Source organism: Panulirus ornatus, chromosome 55, assembly GCF_036320965.1.
Source record: "Panulirus ornatus isolate Po-2019 chromosome 55, ASM3632096v1, whole genome shotgun sequence".
Classification (NCBI taxonomy): domain Eukaryota; kingdom Metazoa; phylum Arthropoda; class Malacostraca; order Decapoda; family Palinuridae; genus Panulirus; species Panulirus ornatus.
In genome coordinates, this window is record NC_092278.1 from 26,506,718 (window position 1) to 26,526,210 (window position 19,493).

At 40.1% G+C, this 19,493-nt stretch overlaps 1 protein-coding gene across 1 annotated transcript in view; it reads right to left on the bottom strand.

Annotated features, from left to right (window-relative positions):
* The window catches only part of LOC139765440 (general transcription factor 3C polypeptide 4-like), a 145,160-nt gene that overhangs the window by 63,562 nt on the left and 62,105 nt on the right, over window positions 1-19,493 (bottom strand). The window contains exons 7-9 of the mRNA XM_071692811.1: window positions 17,708-17,819; window positions 4,053-4,190; window positions 3,728-3,891 (exon numbers count right to left, since the gene is read on the bottom strand). Coding sequence (XP_071548912.1) covers window positions 3,728-3,891; window positions 4,053-4,190; window positions 17,708-17,819 — 414 coding nt within the window. The remainder of the gene's footprint in view (window positions 1-3,727; window positions 3,892-4,052; window positions 4,191-17,707; window positions 17,820-19,493) is intronic.

Consider the following 19,493-nt stretch of genomic DNA (forward strand, 5'->3'; position numbering starts at 1 on the left):
TATATATATATATATACATATATATATATATATATTTCATATTTGACCATGAGACTCCTATGTTTTTGTTACTCCATTAGCACATGTTCTAAAGCAATACTGCAATAGTATGTGTCACATACTGGGGCAGGTCTCCTCTCCATTAAGTTACCATGGGTCAACATGGCATTTCAATCATCACTTCACAAAGAAGTCTCAAATGACAATATGTGTTGAAGAGGAAATTCCATACTTCAAAACTTTTCTCTATCCTCTGTAGTTTGTTATTCTTTTGGGCTTTCAAGTCCCATCTAGCATGCTATTTAAATACAATGTAATTTTTCACTCAGCTCATAAAACCATTGTGGGGTATAGCTTTCATATAATGATTATTTGACACTGCTGCTTTAATCTCACCATCAGCTATCTTATCATTGCTGATGCCAAACTGTCTAGGATACCAGCAAAATTCTATACCTTTAAACTTTGAATGAGTTTTTACAATCGCGTCTCAGACTTTTTGAATAATGGGATGCACTGGAGTATCGTGTTATAAGGCTTTCAAGCACTTTGTGAAGTAGATTCTACATTTCTCTTTGAAAGACTGTTCAGTCAATATAAGTGTACCCTGAATAACATACTGTTTGGCAGTATATATGGAAAATTCTCTTGGTAATCTTGCTACATGAGATTCTTTTCCAGCAACTGTGACTATGGCAAAGCCTAAACTTTCATCATATTCTGAGTCATCATAAATATACTGTATTCTGCAGTTATGAATAGTATCATGGTGAAGGAATTTACTTTATGTTATTACAAAACAAATGTTACTTATGGTTGTTTTCATCTAGTCACTGCAAAGTTGATCTCAAGAACCTTCCAAGGAGGGAATCAAGCAAAACCTGCTTCTCGAATTATGCTCAAATCTAAACCACTCTTTAATGGCATTTTTTCTTCTTATTTCAAAAAGTTTTGAAACTTTAGATGCAGATCAAGAATGATATTTCACTCTGCAGCAAAACCATATCTATTTGTTGGGTTTTTAAATGGTACATGTTAAGCTTAAAAAGATACTTTAAGCCGAGTTCTTTGAGCCTTAAATTCCAACATAGCTTGCTGGAATTTGTATATATGCTTTCAAACTCAAAATATCTGAATGCTCCCGAGTATATTGTTAGACAACAAGGATGATGTCATCCATTTTCAAAATGCTCTCAGTGACCAACAAATATATCAGGTCTGCACAATTAATCATATAACTTTAGCATGGTTTTCTTATCTGCTTCCTCGGAGTAATGAGACACTACATTCAAATGTTTAGTAACTTTGTTACTTTAAAGGTTTCTTATATAAGAGGTCAAAGTCTATCTACTATTACAATTTAGGGCCAAACCATTTGCCTCCTTTTCATATGGAGTGAGAATGCTTTTAAGTAATACATGCAGAAAAGTTCAGAGAAATTAAAACCAGAGTTATCTCCTTAGTCAGTAATCTTATCATCAGCCACTTGCAAATATCTCACGCAACTTCAGATATGTACAATAAATAAATAAATCACCAAAAAAGAGGATAATTCAACATCCCCTGGGAAAGCATTACAACACTACTACAAGTGGTAATGAAGTTCAAACTAAACACACTATCCTGCTGCACACCTTCTTCCTCTGGAAATTCTATTGAATACTTGCAACCAACCCTTTCCTTTAATTTTCTGTCTTTTAATAACTGTTGAATAAACCTCAGCAGTCTACACTGAAGGTCCATTTTCTATAATCGCCTAAGGATAACGTATCTCCACAGAGTATTCTTAAGCTTTCTCAAAACCAAATGGCATAGCTATTGTATGATGATGATCAGAAAATCCTTTCTAAATGTCTACTGATATTCATACCATGGGGTCTATGTTAAACTGAAACATTCAAAAACCATATTGGAATGGAGTAATACAATTGTTTCTTTGAAGGTACCACACCAATACCTTATTAATAATTTTTTCCATTAGTTTGCAAAAATCCCTGGGGATTATCTCTGGGGGATAGGGGAGAAAGAATACTTCCCACGTATTCCCTGTGTGTCGTAGAAGGCGACTAAAAGGGAAGGGAGCAGGGAGCTGGAAATCATCCCCTCTCATTTTTTTTTTTATTTTTCAAAAGAAGGAGCAGAGAAGGGGGCCAGGTGAGGATATTCCCTCAAAGGCCCAGTCCTCTGTTCTTAACACTACCTCGCTAATGTGGGAAATGGCGAATAGTATGAAAAAGAAAAAAAAAAGTTTGCAAAAATAACTGATGATAGGATCTTTACCCAGCTAAAGAATGGCAAGAAAAAGGGACATCTAACTACAAAGGAGTACAGTATGCATCCATATTAGGGTAAACAAATATAACAAGAATTTTATGCAGGCTTCAGCAAAATGTTTTAACATATCATCGTGCATTTCATCCTCCCATGGAGCAGTAGGTTTAGTGTCAGACAGATCTTACATCATTTCCTTTATGTAAAATGGCTCAACATAGTCCTCTTCTTAACTAGAGGACACAGATAGGGAGGGCCTCTCTCTGTCTAATTTCCTGAAATTCCCATAAATATCTGGGGACACTGGACACTGATGAGAAAATTCCTGCAAGAATATCACCTACTGCAGAAGGCTCATTTACTTGATGACCAGATTAACAAGGCAGGGCAAAGGATCCACATACTTTATTTAATGTGCTCTCTTAGCTTCCTTGAAAATTATTGTTTTTTGAAGATACTCCTTGTAACTTAATCTATTAACCAGAGAATTATCATCCCTTAATCTTCAGTTAGCAGAGCTTATGGTACTGTAATGCTTATTACAAGACTGTTTCTACCATGGGACTGATGGTTGTGAAGGTCTTTTCTATGTCTTAGAAATGCTGTTCATAGCTAAATATAAACTAAACGTTTACAAAATAAACATATGGTTCTTCAACACCAAGAAATTACACACTTTTCAAGTGGTTGAAGCTCTGTTTTCATATTCATCCTAATTACCCATATGAAATTACCATCAAGTGGGGTTAATTAGTATCGTGCTTTCTGTTCTACTCTGAATGATTAGAAAGTAATTACTGGATAAATGACAGTTTTTTCTTTCTACCTTTAACACCTCCTATGATCAGATATACTCACCTTACAAGTGAAAAAATAGCTTCTATAGTTGCATTTTCCATGGAAAATAAGCCACTTAAGAAAATTCCTAATATTACAAGTGAGCTTAAGATTAACACAATGATGGGTGAAGAAATTTAAGGATAGCAGCAGCACTGATACACCAACCCATTTTAACGCCCTGGAAAGGCTAAAAGAATCTTTCCATGTATCCTGAATGTTCTTAATCATCAAGTAGATGCATATTCAAACCTAAGTGCAGAAAAAAATAAAAGACAAAACTCTAGACTGCTCAATAATGTGTCACTACGACATTGAAACATTGCTTTCACGAAGTTCTTAAGTTCTGGAGCTGCAGGCTGCATCTCTATCTGTTCGTAACTCATTGGCAAAAGAAGGGACTCAATTTTAGCAAGAAATTAATAGTGTGGGATACAGTGAAGTTCAGAAGTGTCTTGTGAAGTGATGAGTCCACCTTTTCTGTGACAGGCTCTGGTAAAACTTTACTACTGTACTCCGAGATCCACTCAGGTTAAAAATCAAGCGATTTCCAGATCAATTATGAATGTAAATTACCAGTAAGTCACATCAACCAACTCACATCTTGATGATGGCATACCTGAAATTGCCAATTTTCCAATATGGCTGTAAGCAGTACATTTCACTGTGAGGTAATCCACAGCCAAGTTGATAGTTGTGGCCAGCATGATGTTGTGTTTTGCTAGAAGCAACACATACTGATCATCACACACATGTGATAGATGAATATGGTTAACTCGCAGCCTGTTGGAGAAAAGTTAAGCATTTAGAAGTGTTATCAGTACAGCTTACCAATAACAAGAAATCTTTCAAAATCCTTTAAAATTGACCATCTTAACAAAACTATGAAGCTGGCTAGAACAACTTACAAAATTTTCTTTTCTGATTTTCCTTGGGTAAATCATCATCTCATATGTGTAATGCTTCTGTCTCCAACAGATGCATAGAAGAGGCTGTTGTTGGGGAAATGGAAGTATTTATCCCCTATTCTTCCACAACGACCTCTTCTTCTACTCCTCGGTTCAACCATTCCTGTTCTGAGGCTATTCAGACAAGGGATCAAGCATATTAGGCTTAGAAAAACTCTCCTTCCTCTGGCTCCCATTCACCAATTATCACTACCCATAACTATGGCAAGTACAGCACCTGTGGGGCAAAGCATTCTTTTATTTAAAGGAAGAGCAAAAACTTTTGCTTCTCATCCACTGATAGGTCTTCCTGGTATTTACCTATGGACCTCGCTAACAACTTCAGACGCTTTACCTTTCCTTCACTTTTCTGTTCTGACAATACTATAGTTGTCTTTCCAAAAGACAAAGCAACTCTCTCTTTGATTTCCATTTCTCCCCTAATTCTGCCTTGAATGACTATAACATTCCTTGACCCCCTAATTTTATGCCCCTCCCTGTAATCTCTTTTTGGACTGTCCTAAAAGCTCTTCTCTCTGGACACATGCAAAGTTTATGGTCCTCATAGTATCCATCCCTATGTCCTGAAAGAGTGTGCCTCTAAACTTGCCCCTATGCTAGCTCATTTGTTTTGTTTGAAAACCAAAACTTTCCTTCTTCTTGGAGGCATGCTTTGGTACATCTCATCCCTAAGAAGGGTGATTGTTCTAACCCCTTGAAGTAGTGTTCTGGTGTTTTGACATCTACCATTTCCAAATTCTTTGAATCCTTCAACTCCCATATCCTTAGACATCTTGAAACTTACCAGTATGCCTTCCATAAGGTGAGGTCCATTGGTAATATTCTTTCCAAAATTATTGTCTGGCCATCATCCTTGAAAGATTTTGAGAAATCCTATGTAGTTGCTCTCGACATAGCCAAAGCTTTTGACAGGGTACAGCATCAGGGTCTCATGTCTAAGCTCCCTTCTTTTGGCTCCCCTCCCTCACTGCTTTCCTCTCCAGCTGTGCTATCTCTGTGGTTGTTGATAGGTTAGCCTCCCACTCCGTTCTCTATCAACAGCGGTGTCCCTCAAGGTTATATCCAGTCCCCTACACTTTTTCTCCTTTCATCTATCACTCATATGGTAACAACTCATCACTGCATTCCTCCACACCCTTCAATTCTGCCCTTTCTCTCACTTAATTTGCATCTCATCTCCACAACTTCTACAATAAACTCAGACTTGACCAGATTTTGTCTACCTCATTGATGTACTCTGTCCAAGTTTAAAATGGGTAAAGCCCAGTTTCTATTCATCTCTCCATTGAAAATTACTCACAACTTTCCTCTCACCTTTAACAGTTTTGTAATTCCACTTCTTGACTTAATGAACATATGTGTTATTACTGTAACATCCACTCTCTCATGGATACCCCCACATCACAGAAATAGCTTAGTCTGCATCTAAGAAACTGGAAGTTCTGTTTAGTTGCTAAAATTCATTTTCCTCTGAGCAATTGCTCCATTTACACAAAAGATTGATCTGTTCTTGTGTGGAGTAATGCTCTCACACCTAGGGTGCTTTTAGCTCTGAATCCTTGATTGCAGAGTTGAGTCAAAAGTGGCCCAACATACATTCTCCAGGCTAATTTCAAAATTTGACCGACTTGCCTTACGCTGAAATGTTGGTTCACTTTTCCTCTTTTATAGTTATTACTCTGGTTTTTGCTTCCAAGACCTGGCTGCTGGAGTGCCCCACCACCAAGTAGGTTATCTCTTCAAAAACTCTTCCACTGTTCTCATTTCTACTTTTCTAAGTATTTCTTTAGTAAAAAGATGTACTGTCTGGGGTACTGCAAGGAACAATTCTAGCTACAATACTCTCTGTAATCATGATCTCAGACATAGATAAAGAAGTAAGAGAGAGTGTAGTCAGATGTATTTTAGCTAACATAAGAGTAAGTTATGCGAGAGAGAGAATGTGGAGGACTAAGAAGAACATCAAAGCAACTGGATAATGACTAAAGATGGGCAGATGAGAACTGAATGGGATCTAATGAAGACAAGTTTGAACATATTAACCATGGGACAGCTAATGCTATTGCAGTGCCTATATACAGAGGCCCTACAGGCAATGCAACACAGAATAAAGTAAATATTAGAGATTTGGGAGTAAATATCAATGAAAAATTTGAATTCCAAGAAAACATTGAAAAGATAACACTTTCAAATCAAATAATGAGTGAAATATTAAGAATACTTGCAACAAGAGATGCACAATGATAAAGATGTTTAATGTGTATACAGTAAGTAAACTTGAATATTGCTTTGTTGTATGGTCACCAATCAAAGAGACTAAACTAAACAGGAATAAGAAAATTTTGAAGCATTTCACTAGTAAGATATATGAAATGGAGCATATGAATTACCATGAATGACTAAAAGAATTGGAGCTCTACAATCTTGAACACTGAAAGGAATGATATATAATATCAAATGCCAGGCAATAAACAGGGAATAATATCTAATATTCTGAACCTGAGAGTACCCATACAAGGATAATATGAAACCATTAAGTTAGGAAAAATTCCTGAATACATACCCGCTCAAGAGATACATAAATAGCCAACAAGGAAGTTGGAGTGATTATCTAATGAATACCAGGCAATTGAAGAATTTTAAGAAGTGATTAAAGAAACATTCAAAGAAGATTAGACTCATGGTTGACGACATTACTGGATGAACCTACAATAGCACACTACGCTGGAGGAGTAGCTGCTAAAAACAATAGCGTCATCCATCAAGCAACGCAAGTGAGGAGATAAGGCAAGGTAACCGTGAGAAACTGTTTATCAATATAAAAATGAAGTGGTGAGGGTAATGCACTAGCCCATGCCACCTTAGCAAAATCTAATTGCAGTTACCCATAGGTATCATTTCATGCTTCACTGAAGGCCTGTCCACGATGAGAATTTCTTTCCATGACTGGAGCCTTTAGCATAAAAGCATATACAATAAGTAAACATCAAGCTTTATTTGACCATCAAAAGAGGTCAAAGACAAAAATCACATTCTTACCACTGAAACATGTAGAAAGACCTGTTCTACATGGTTACTCAAGTGAACAGCAATGTTTCCACTGTCAGGTGTACCTTTACAGTACATGGTTCTTGTGTAAAAAATTTATTGCAGAAAAAGGATAAGTTTTGAATTACTCTTTCATAGATACATGAACTTCATAAATGTAGGGGACAAATGGTCCACACATCCTCTACCACTTCTGAAACCACACTGCTCTTCCCCAATCTGATGCTCTGTACATGCCTTTACCCTCTCAATCAATACCCTTCCATAAAATTTCCCAAGAATACTCAGCAAACTTATACCTCTGTGATTTGAACACTCACTTTTATCCCCTTTGCCTTTGTACAATGACACTATGCATGCATTCTGCCAATCCTCAGGCACCTCACCATGATCCATACATACACTAAATATCCAAAACAACCAGTCAACAGCACAGTCACCCCCTTTTTTAGTAAATTCCACTGCAATACCATCCAAACCTGATGCCTTGCCAGCTTTCATCTTCTGCAAAACTTTCACTAGCTCATCTCTGTTTACCAAATCATTCTCCCTGGTCCTCTCACTTTGCACACCACCTCAACCAAAACACCCTATATCTGCCACTCTATCATCGAACACACTCAACAAACCATCAAAATACTCACTCCATCTTCTCACTTCACCACTACTGGTTATTACCCCCTATTAGCCCCCTTCACCAATGTTCCCATTTGTTCTCTTGTCTTACGCACATTATTTACCTCCTTCTAAAACATCTTTTTACTCTCCCTAAAATTTAATGATACTCTCTCACCCCAACTCTCTTTTGCCCTCTTTTTTACCTCTTGTACCTTTCTCTTGACCTCCTGCCTCTTTCTTTTATATATTTCCCTGTCATTCATGCTACTTCCCTGCAAAAATTGTCCAGATGCCTCTCTCTTCTCTTTCACTAATAATCTTACTTCTTCATCCCACCACTCACTACCCTTCCTAATCTGCCCACCTCCCACCTTTCTCATGCCACAGGCATCTTTTGCACAATCCATCATTGCTTCCCTAAATACATCCCAATCCTCCCCCACTCCACTTATGTCATTTGCTTTCATCTTTTTCCATTGTGCACTCAATCTCTCCTGGTACTTCCTCAAGCAAGTCTCCTTTATAAGCTCACTTACTCTCACCACTCTCTTCACCTCCACATTCTCTCTTCTTTTCTAAAAACCTCTACAAATCTTCACCTTCGCCTCCATAGGATAATGATCAGACATCCCACCAGTTGCACATCTCAGCACCTGAATATCCAAAAGTCTCTCTTTCATGCTCCTGTCAATTAACATGTAATCCAATAACACTTTCTGGCCATCTCTCCTACTTACATATGTATACTTACCTATATCTCTCTTTTTAAACCAGGCATTCCCAATCACCAGTCCATTTTCAGCAAACAAATCTACAAGCTCTTCATCATTCCCATTTACAACACTGAACATCCCATGTACATCAATTATGCCCTCAACTGCCACATTGCTCACCTTTGGTTTCAAATCATCCATCACTATAACCCGGTCTAGTGCATCAAAGCTGCTAACACACCCACTCAGCTGCTCCCAAAACACTTGCCTCTCAGGACCAGGTGCATAGGCACCAACAAACACCCATCTCTCTCCATCCACTTTCAGTTTTAAACATATCAATCTAGAGTTTACTTTCTTACACTCTATCACAAGCTCCACAACTCCTGCTTCAGAAGTATTGTTACTCCTTCCTTTACTCTTGTCCTCTCACCAACCCCTGACTTTACCTCCAAGACATTCCTGAATTACTCTTCTTTACCCTTGAGCTTCCTCAAACATGCTACCTATTTCTCCTTTTCTCATCTTCGATACATCCACACACATTTAGATGCCCCAATCTGAGCCTTCAAGGAGGATGAGCACTCCCCGCGTGACTCCTTCCTCTGTTTTCCCTTTTAGAAAGTTAAAATATGAGGGGAGGGTTTCTAGCCCCCCGCTCCCATCCCCTTTAGTCACCTTCTATGATACGCAGGGAATATATTTATCTATCTATTTATTTTGCTTTGTCGCTGTCTCCCGCATTAGCGAGGTAGCACAAGGAAACAGATGAAAGAATGGCCCACATACACATGTATATACATACACGTCCACACACAAATATACATACCTATACATCTCAACATATACATATATATATATATACACACACAGACATATATATATATATATATACAACATATATACACATGTACATAATTCATACTGTCTGCCTTTATTCATTCCCATTGCCAACCCGCCACACATGAAATAACAACCCGCTCCACCCGCATGTGCGCGAGGTAGCGCAAGGAAAAGACAACAAAGGCCACATTCGTTCACACTCAGTCTCTAGCTGTCATATATAATGCACTGAAACCACAGCTCCCTTTCCACATCCAGGCCCCACAGAACTTTCCATGGTTTACCCCAGACACTTCACACACCCTGGTTCAATCCACTGAAAGTACATTGACCCCGGTATACCACATCATTCCAATTCACCCTATTCCTTGCACACCTTTCACCCTCCTGCATGTTCAGGCCCTGAATACTCAAAATCTTTTTCACTTCATCTTCCCACCTCCAATTTGGTCTCCCACTTCTCCTCATTCCCTCCACCTATGACACATATATCCTCTTGGTCAATCTTTCCTCACTCATTCTCTCCATGTGACCCAACAAATTCAAAACACCCTCTTCTGCTCTCTCAACAACACTCTTTTTATTACCACACATCTCTCTTACCCTATTATTATTTACTCGATCGAACCACCTCACACCACATATTGTCCTCAAGCATCTCATTCCCAGCAAATCCACCCTCCTCCACACAACTCTATCTATCTATCTATCTATCTATCTATATATATATATATATATATATATATATATATATCTATCTATCTATATATATATATATATATATATATATATATATATTTTTTTTTTTTATACTTTGTCGCTGTCTCCCGCGTTTCCGAGGTAGCGCAAGGAAACAGACGAAAGAAATGGCCCAACCCCCCCCCATACACATGTATATACACACATCCACACACGCAAATATACATACCTACACAGCTTTCCATGGTTTACCCCAGACGCTTCACATGCCTTGATTCAATCCACTGACAGCACGTCAACCCCGGTATACCACATCGCTCCAATTCACTCTATTCCTTGCCCTCCTTTCACCCTCCTGCATGTTCAGGCCCCGATCACACAAAATCTTTTTCACTCCATCTTTCCACCTCCAATTTGGTCTCCCTCTTCTTCTTGCTCCCTCCACCTCTGACACATATATCCTCTTGGTCAATCTTTCCTCACTCATCCTCTCCATGTGCCCAAACCACTTCAAAACACCCTCTTCTGCTCTCTCAACCACGCTCTTTTTATTTCCACACATCTCTCTTACCCTTACGTTACTCACTCGATCAAACCACCTCACACCACACATTGTCCTCAAACATATATATATATATATATATATATATATATATATATATATATATATATATATTATCCCTGGGGATAGGGGAGAAAGAATACTTCCCACGTATTCCCTGCGTGTCGTAGAAGGCGACTAAAAGGGGAGGGAGCGGGGGACTGGAAATCCTCCCCTCTCGTTTTTTTTTTAATTTTCCAAAAGAAGGAACAGAGAATTGGGCCAGGTGAGGGTATTCCCTCAAGGCCCAGTCCTCTGTTCTTAACGCTACCTCGCTAATGCGGGAAATGGCGAATAGTTTGAAAGAAAGAAAATAAAAAGATATATATATATATATATATATATATATATATATATATATATATATATATATATTTATCGAGGATGTAAGGCATGTGTACGTGTAGGAAGAGAGGAAAGTAATTGGTTCTCAGTGAAAAAAGGTTTGCGGCAGGAGTGTGTGATGTCTCCATGGTTGTTTAATTTGTTTATGGATGGGGTTGTTAGGGAGGTGAATGCAAGAGTTTTGGAAAGAGGGGCAAGTATGAAGTCTGTTGGGGATGAGAGAGCTTGGGAAGTGAGTCAGTTGTTGTTCGCTGATGATACAGCGCTGGTGGCTGATTCATGTGAGAAACTGCAGAAGCTGGTGACTGAGTTTGGTAAAGTGTGTGAAAGAAGAAAGTTAAGAGTAAATGTGAATAAGAGCAAGGTTATTAGGTACAGAAGGGTTGAGGGTCAAGTCAATTGGGAGGTGAGTTTGAATCGAGAAAAACTGGAGGAAGTAAAGTGTTTTAGATATCTGGGAGTGGATCTGGCAGTGGATGGAACCATGGAAGCGGAAGTGGATCATAGGGTGGGGGAGGGGGCGAAAATTCTGGGAGCCTTGAAGAATGTGTGGAAGTCGAGAACATTATCTCGGAAAGCAAAAATGGGTATGTTTGAAGGAATAGTGGTTCCAACAATGTTGTATGGTTGCGAGGCGTGGGCTATGGATTGAGTTGTGCGCAGGAGGATGGATGTGCTGGAAATGAGATGTTTGAGGACAATGTGTGGTGTGAGGTGGTTTGATCGAGTAAGTAACGTAAGGGTAAGAGAGATGTGTGGAAATAAAAAGAGCGTGGTTGAGAGAGCAGAAGAGGGTGTTTTGAAATGGTTTGGGCACATGGAGAGAATGAGTGAGGAAAGGTTGACCAAGAGGATATATGTGTCGGAGGTGGAGGGAACGAGGAGAAGAGGGAGACCAAATTGGAGGTGGAAAGATGGAGTGAAAAAGATTTTGTGTGATCGGGGCCTGAACATGCAGGAGGGTGAAAGGAGGGCAAGGAATAGAGTGAATTGGAGCGATGTGGTATACCGGGGTTGACGTGCTGTCAGTGGATTGAATCAGGGCATGTGGAGCGTCTGGGGTAAACCATGGAAAGCTGTGTAGGTATGTATATTTGCGTGTGTGGACGTATGTATATACAGGTGTATGGGGGTGGGTTGGGCCATTTCTTTCATCTGTTTCCTTGCGCTCCCTGGCAAACGCGGGAGACAGCGTCAAAAAAAAAAAATATATATATATATATATATATATATATATTTTTTTTTTATACTCTGTCGCTGTCTCCCGCATTTGCGAGGTAGCGCAAGGAAACAGACGAAAGAAATGGCCCAACCCCCCCATACACATGTATATACATACGTCCACACACGCAAATATACATACCTACACAGCTTTCCATGGTTTACCCCAGACGCTTCACATGCCTTGATTCCATCCACTGACAGCACATCAACCCCGGTATACCACATCGCTCCAATTCACTCTATTCCTTGCCCTCCTTTCACCCTCCTGCATGTTCAGGCCCCGATCACACAAAATCTTTTTCACTCCATCTTTCCACCTCCAATTTGGTCTCCCTCTTCTCCTTGCTCCCTCCACCTCCGACACATATATCCTCTTGGTCAAACTTTCCTCACTCATCCTCTCCATGTGCCCAAACCACTTCAAAACACCCTCTTCTGCTCTCTCAACCACGCTCTTTTTATTTCCACACATCTCTCTTACCCTTACATTACTCACTCGATCAAACCACCTCACACCACACATTGTCCTCAAACATCTCATTTCCAGCACATCCATCCTCCTGCGCACAACTCTATCCATAGCCCACGCCTCGCAACCATACAACATTGTTGGAACCACTATTCCTTCAAACATACCCATTTTTGCTTTCCGAGATAATGTTCTCGACTTCCACACATTCTTCAAGGCCCCCAGAATTTTCGCCCCCTCCCCCACCCTATGATCCACTTCCGCTTCCATGGTTCCATCCGCTGCCAGATCCACTCCCAGATATCTAAAACACTTCACTTCCTCCAGTTTTTCTCCATTCAAACTCACCTCCCAATTGACTTGACCCTCAACCCTACTGTACCTAATAACCTTGCTCTTATTCACATTTACTCTTAACTTTCTTCTTCCACACACTTTACCAAACTCAGTCACCAGCTTCTGCAGTTTCTCACATGAATCAGCCACCAGCGCTGTATCATCAGCGAACAACAACTGACTCACTTCCCAAGCTCTCTCATCCCCAACAGACTTCATACTTGCCCCTCTTTCCAAAACTCTTGCATTTACCTCCCTAACAACCCCATCCATAAACAAATTAAACAACCATGGAGACATCACACACCCCTGCCGCAAACCTACATTCACTGAGAACCAATCACTTTCCTCTCTTCCTACACGTACACATGCCTTACATCCTCGATAAAAACTTTTCACTGCTTCTAACAACTTTCCTCCCACACCATATATTCTTAATACCTTCCACAGAGCATCTCTATCAACTCTATCATATGCCTTCTCCAGATCCATAAATGCTACATACAAATCCATTTGCTTTTCTAAGTATTTCTCACATACATTCCTCAAAGCAAACACCTGATCCACACATCCTCTACCACTTCTGAAACCACACTGCTCTTCCCCAATCTGATGCTCTGTACATGCCTTCACCCTCTCAATCAATACCCTCCCATATAATTTACCAGGAATACTCAACAAACTTATACCTCTGTAATTTGAGCACTCACTCTTATCCCCTTTGTCTTTGTACAATGGCACTATGCACGCATTCCGCCAATCCTCAGGCACCTCACCATGAGTCATACATACATTAAATAACCTTACCAACCAGTCAACAATACAGTCACCCCCTTTTTTAATAAATTCCACTGCAATACCATCCAAACCTGCTGCCTTGCCGGCTTTCATCTTCTGCAAAGCTTTCACTATATATATAGATAGATAGATAGATAGATAGATAGAGTTGTGTGGAGGAGGGTGGATTTGCTGGGAATGAGATCTTTGAGGACAATATGTGGTGTGAGGTGGTTCGATCGAGTAAGTAATAATAGGGTAAGAGAGATGTGTGGTAATAAAAAGAGTGTTGTTGAATGAGCAGAAGAGGGTGTTTTGAATTTGTTGGGTCACATGGAGAGAATGAGTGAGGAAAGATTGACCAAGAGGATATATGTGTCATAGGTGGAGGGAATGAGGAGAAGTGGGAGACCAAATTTTAGGTGGAAAGATGGAGTGAAAAAGATTTTGAGTGATCGGGGCCTGAACATGCAGGAGGGTGAAAGGCGGGCAAGGAATAGAGTGAATTGGATCGATGTGGTATACCGGGGTTGACGTGCTGTCAGTGGATTGAATCAGGGCATGTAAAGCGTCTGGGGTAAACCATGGAAAGTTGTGTGGGGCCTGGATGTGGAAAGGGAGCTGTGGTTTCGGGCATTATTGCATGACAGCTAGAGACTGAGTGTGAACGAATGGGGCCTTTGTTGTCTTTTCATAGCGCTATCTCGCACACATGAGGGGGGAGGGGGATGGTATTCCATGTGTGGCGAGGTGGTGATGGGAATGAATAAAGGCAGACAGTGTGAATTGTGTGCATGGGTATATATGTATGTGTCTGTGTGTGTGTATATATATGTGTACATTGAGATGTATAGGTATGTATATTTGCGTGCGTGGACGTGTATTGATATAAATGTGTATGGGGGGGTTGGGCCATTTCTTTCGTCTGTTTCCTTGCGCTACCTTGCAAAAGCAGGAGACAGCGACAAAGCAAAACAAATATAAATAAATATATAATCCCGCTACCTCACGTGGACGCAGGGGGAGGGGGGGTGCTACTTACTGTGTGACGGGGTGGTGATGGGAATGATGAAGGCAGAAAGTATGAATATGTACATGTGTATATATGTATATATCTGTGTATGTATATGTATGTATATGTTGAAATGTATAGGTATGTATATGTGCGTGTGTGGGAGTTTATGTATATATATGTGTATGTGGGTGGGTTGGGCCATTCTTTCATCTGTTTTCTTAAGCTAGTTCACTAACATGGAAGACAGCAATTAAGTGATAAAAAATAATAAAAAAATTTCTTTCTTTCTTTCAAACTATTCGCCATTTCCCGCATTAGCGAGGTAGCGTTAAGAACAGAGGAGTGGGCCTTTGTGGGAATATCCTCACCTGGCCCAATTCTCTGTTCCTTCTTTTGGAAAATTAAAAAAAAACGAGAGGGGAGGATTTCCAGCCCCCCGCTCCCTCCCCTTTTAGTTGCCTTCTACGACATGCAGGGAATACGTGGGAAGTATTCTTTCTCCCCTATCCCCAGGGAATATATATAATATATACAGTAAACCCTCAAGTTAATGGACTAATACGGGAGAAGGGTGTCTGTTAATGCCGAAATTCCTTTTCATCGGATGTAACTTATCACTGTGCCACATTTAAGTTCACACACTTTCTTTTCACTCCTCTATCAATGTAGGTTCTAGTGTGTGGTATGATAGTTGGGCAGTGGGCACCCGGCAGCTTGGGAACACTTGCCAGGCAGTTGGAGGTGGGAGTCAGACTGAGATAGAGGTGATACCACCCCTCTCCTGTAAAAGGATACTTTTTTATGATAAAGTGAGGACAGACTCACTGCTTTCATTGCACCTCTTACATGAAGCAGTGAGTGGGATTCGAACCTATGCAGGAATACCCCAAGTTATGGCAAGGCTGCTCATCTTCAGGAGACGGAGAGCACCCAAGGAAATCGCCTTGGACAAGGAATCAATCTAGACAGCAAGGAGATGGTTGTTTTTTACAAAAAAAATGGGAAATCTTGGCCTGCATCTCCTTGGCCCACTTCCCCCAGTCCAATGGATGTGCTGAAGCAGCGGTAAAGGCAGCCAAATGGGTGTAGAAGGGCAACATGGGTGTTGAAGGTTGCCTGTACAACAGCAAAGCAATTCAGGCTATGCTCTAATATCTCAACACCCCCTCAAGAAAGGGAGATAAGTCGTCCACACAGCTGGTAGCAGAAAGGCAGCTGCGAGATGGTGTCCCAGTGCCCCGGCAACATTATCTGATAAAGCGGTGATGGAGAACTGCGCTGTGAAACAGGGAGCAGCCCAGCATGTGATGCTGCTATGTTGCCCCAGTTGTCTGTGGACATCCTCCCTGCCTTTGTGCAGGACATCACTTTGAAGATGTGGGACAGGTCGGACATGGTAGTGAGGTGAAACCATATAGACAATACTAAGTGAAGCTGGACAGCAGTGGCTGCCTGTCTTTGCAAAACTGATGTCAACTATGCCCCTGGGTTTCACCAATCCCCATGATACCCATGGTTCAAAGGGAGTACCCACCAGCAGCAGCTTCACTCCCAGTTGTGGTGACACAAAGCCTCAGGCGGTGGTGCCTTCACCACGCAAGACACTGCCCTACACACTTGCAAGATAATGTTTGTGGTGGCTCCTGTGAAGAGTGAACACACTAATTTGTTATGCATTTTTTTTCTGCTTGCATATAAAGGAAGTTCATTGTTGCTGAGCAGTGATTTGTGCGAATATTTGCCTTATGCCTTGCTGAATTCTAATTTCATTTTTTTTCTTGTATTCAGTTTTGTTTTTGTTTTTGTTGTAACAAAATGTCACATTTAGTTACCAAAATCTCATGAGGGGGTTGCAGGGTTAAGTAGGTGGTAAAATAGTTGGGCGGCAGTTACCTGCCAGCATGGGAACACTTGCGGCTCGCCGGACAGTTAGAGACAGGAGTCAGACTAAAATAGAGGTGATGCCACCCTTCTCCTGTGAAAGGATACTTCTTTACAATAAGGTGAGGACGGACTACCTGCTTTTATTGCACCTCCTACAATCACTTGATGCCAATCTGAATGGTAAGGATTGAAAAATTATCCAATAAATAAAGTTACAAAACTGAAATAACAGAAACACTCTTATACAACCTGACCACATGATAGCTTGAAACAAAGTGAGTCTATCCCATGCTACCAAAAACAAGTGCAATATGAAATGCACATGGTGCGACTTTTGAGATTTTTTAATCTTTTAGAATCTTTCAAATTACTATTGATTAAAGTACTGTATCATTATTTGTCCATTAAATCTAAAATCCATTATATCAGGGTCCATTAAATTGAAGGTTTACAGTACAATCTCTTTTAGAATCCCCCTCACACCTGATCAACTTCCCCTGCGTCAGTGAGGTAGCGCCAGGAAACAAATGAAGAAAAGCCACATCAGTTCATATCCACAAATGAGCTGTCATGTGCAATGCAACAAAACCACAGCTCTCTATCCACATCCAAGCCACAGAGACCTTTCCATAGTTTACCCCAGACGTTTCACATGCCCTGGTTAAGTCCATCGACAGTAAACTGACCCCAATATACCTCATCATTCCAATTCACTCTACTCCATGCACACCTTTTACCTTCACTGGAAAGAAACAGTTATCAAAATGGCCCACCCCTAAGTTGCTAATGGCCACACAGTAATCATATAATACCTACAGAAGAGGGATACATTACAGTTATGTTTTCTGAATACATAAAGCATGGCTATGGTATATTTTGTCATGTGTTTGTCTGTTGCAATGTTTACAATGCAGCTTTCATAATTCTAAGCGAGAATGACTTTGGTGAAGGACAAATGAGAGTTTAGCTTATAAATTCATCTATTTTCTTTGCCTGAAGTAATGGCTTCTGATAAATAGATGAAAAAAAGAAAGCACAACACAGTGTGATATCCCCTACCTGTCATTACTGTCACAAGTATCGCCTAAGTCTCTCAGAAGAACAGAATTTTTGATGAACTGACAATAAAAGATTTTCACTTGTCCACCGCCGCTGCCAACAACAAGGTAACCTGAAAAATAATATCATCTGCAATAGTAACTCGATATACATCATGGTCTACTTTACATATAAATTCACAAGCCATTAAGCTCTTTCAAACTAGGACAGATAAGACCATATTGAGCTCAAGACTACCTAAATGATATCATATCATTTCATAACACATGGACAAGGATATGTTTTATGCAAAATACTGGTTTGTTATATGTGCTACAAGAACTATTCACTGGAGTTCTGTATATCAAAAGAAAAAAATCTCTATAGATTTTTCAAATGACAACTTATTATACAAGGTCATGTATTCTTTAGTATTCCACTGCAAAATTATACTGAAAAGCCTCATTTTTTTTTTCATACTATTCGCCATTTCCCGCATTAACCTGTCTTTCCTTCAGTTGGCAGAGAACCACTTTCAAGACTAAAAGAGACCATGGATGCAATTTTAGCCATCATATACTTATCTATGGTCAGAATTTCCTTCCCAGATGTGAAAGAATGTCATAAACACTACCCCTCAACTCCTTGTCAGTCACTTTACACCACTGTCTCATCATCCTCTGAACCTACCATGTCATGACCTTCTAATTTCTATTTTGACCAGTAGATGGCAACATCAATTCTTTTTCACATTCATTATCTTTTCCATACATGAGCTTGAAAAGGTTGGCCTTCAATTAAATGGCTCACTAATCAAAATCTTTCGTCAAGAATAAAGCATCCTGATCTTTACTCAGTCATTGTAAAGTTTACTGTCATAGTAAAGTTTTCAGCTAAGAGATAGGTTATACTTTATATCAGTACCCAACCCCACAGTCAATGAGGATTCCTTTCCCAAATTCTTTGTGCTATGGTTCACCTAAAAAAAAAGGTCCTCTTATATGTGTTCAGGAATTCAACAACCTTATATAAGCCTGTAGGTCACTACTGTAATCTGAGAACTACCAGTAACCAAAAATCCCCAGTGAATCTAACACTACAAAAATTATCTTTTCCCTCATACATGATTGCTATTACCCACAGTATGCAAATAGCTTGAGGAACAAATGACAGCCTTAGAGGAGAATCTTCACTCAACTCCTTCCTCTCTTCCTTTTATAGGAAAGCAATAGAAGAGGAAGGATTTCAAATGCCTCCCGTTCCCACCCCTTTTAGTCACCTATGACATGCAGGGGATGCATGGCAGTATTCTTTATCCCCTATCCCAAGGGATAACTACCAGTTTAAACTTAAAATTTCACTTGGTTAGCTTTAAGTTCCTTCCTTTCAGTTAAAGCCCAGCCAATCACTCGCCATGACTCTTACTTCGCAAGTTTCCACATCCAAATCATCACACATCTGCTACCCTATCATCTAACACATTCAAAGTCCTTCACAATATTCAAACCACCTCTTCACCTCTTCCTTGTCTTTTACCACTACCTCTTCTGCTCCCTTCACTGATTCTCCCCTTTGTTCTCTTGTTCTCTTCACACTATTCATTTATTTCAAAGACATTTTCTCATTCTCCCCAAGGTCTGCCACTCCTCTCTCATCCCAATTTTCATTTGCCCTCCTTTTCAGCCCCCTGCACCTTCCTTTTGACATGTTGCCTTTTCTTTTGTTCACATTCCTGTGATTCACACTCCTTCCTGGCAGGGATGTCCATACAACTCTTCCTTTCTTTCACTAACATCTTGACTTCCTT